General features: G+C 48.2%; 1 protein-coding gene across 1 annotated transcript; it reads left to right on the top strand.

Moving 5' to 3' along the window:
* Window positions 1-608: 608 nt before the first annotated feature.
* LOC106632770 (protein O-mannosyl-transferase TMTC1-like) lies at window positions 609-1,167 on the top strand (the record flags this gene model as incomplete). Its single annotated transcript, XM_042217459.1, is given in 1 exon segment — window positions 609-1,167. A coding segment is annotated over 1 exon segment (298 nt), but the record flags the coding sequence as incomplete, so codon positions are not given.
* Window positions 1,168-1,547: the final 380 nt, after the last annotated feature.

Raw genomic sequence — 1,547 nt, forward strand, 5'->3', positions numbered from 1 at the left:
GGCGTTTGTCGGAACAGAACGCCGTTTTTTTTCGGCGTTTTGAATAATTAAACGGCGTTTTTTACGCCATTTCTTAACCAAACGGGTTAGGAAAGTGGCGAATTTTGGCACTAATGGCTTGCCATACGCCTGCATTAATTATCTGCGGCTGATATTTTAAAAGGCGAGAGAGGTATCGTCTCCTGCGCATGCGTCTGCAGGCGCGATCTGTGCTGATGTCGCATTCAGGTTCTTCACATAAGCTCGTACACGGAGGCTTCGTCTTGCCTTTGGTCCACCAATAACATCTATTAATAGACTCTTACATAGTAAATGGAAAAAATTGCCCTTTCTTCCTCTTATTTCAGTCTTTTGTCGTGTCTGTTTATTTGTTAGCAGCAATGTCATACGTTCTGTTTTCAAAAATATAAGTCACACTAGGTTTACAACAAACCAAACAACATAATAACGATATTGCCAGCGATTTTGCCCCTCCCCCTCCAAAAAAGACTAGACTCTAAGGGGGCAACTGATGTACTTGTCTTTGATGTTGTCAAGGTCAAGAACGACCAATCAAGTGCATACCTTTGTATGTAAACAAAACAGATTACTCTTTGGTTTGTTAATAGTAAATATGAAACAACTATTTATGAAAAGAGTAATGTAAATATAACAGAAATAAAAACAATAAAGACGATTTCACATTTTCTAATACTAGGAATGGCCTACTAGTAGGACATTCTCCCACAGAACCTAAAGGCAGCAAAGTACATCTCCACGATCCCTGCTGTCCCCAGAACACAGAGCCGCTACACTCCAGGTGGAATGGACGTATTCTCTGCTACTCTCGTTCTCAGTCCGCCAGAGCCGCGGGGAAAGCCAGGCCCGACATGACAGCGTCTGCACGGGACAAGAAATTCTGCCAGCAGTCGCGGGTAACGGTCCGTCCGGAGACGGTGTGGGCTGCGGGTCGCTACATCGCGCTGGCCGCCCTGTGTATCCTGTGCTATAGCAACTCTCTCCACGGGGAGTTGGTGCACGACGATGTGTGGGCTATCGTCAACAATCCGGACGTCCGACCTGGCTCCAGCCTCAGAAACATCTTCAGCGACGACTTTTGGGGCAAGAGGATGGCGGACAACACGAGCCACAAGTCTTACAGACCGCTGTGCATCCTCACCTTCAAGTAAGTTCTCGGAACTCAGCCTTCCCGCCTTACCTGGAGCTCTGAACAGCAACACTTAGTGCTAGTCGTTCTGCTGGATCGACAGCTCCGCGATGTAAACGCGTGTTTCGGGCTGACGTCATCCAGCTGTCCCTCGTAGGGACGGGCTGCTGTAGCGAAATGCTCAACTTTGCAATAGCCGAACGCTGCTAACCCCGGCTATGTGCCGATACCAGGCAGGGTCTTCTCGGGAGGAATGTTACAGCGAGAGTCTCGCTTCCAGTTCTTTCTATGCAGAGTTGGAGCGTGCAGAGCAGCTTGTCTCAGCACATCCAGCCCACGTTACTACTTTGATTCAAGTTTCACGTATCGCACAGACATCTGTGGAACCTGTTGCGCAGGT

Source organism: Haplochromis burtoni, unplaced genomic scaffold (genome assembly GCF_018398535.1).
Source record: "Haplochromis burtoni strain Fernald_Lab_line unplaced genomic scaffold, NCSU_Asbu1 Contig_2016, whole genome shotgun sequence".
Lineage (NCBI taxonomy): Eukaryota > Metazoa > Chordata > Actinopteri > Cichliformes > Cichlidae > Haplochromis > Haplochromis burtoni.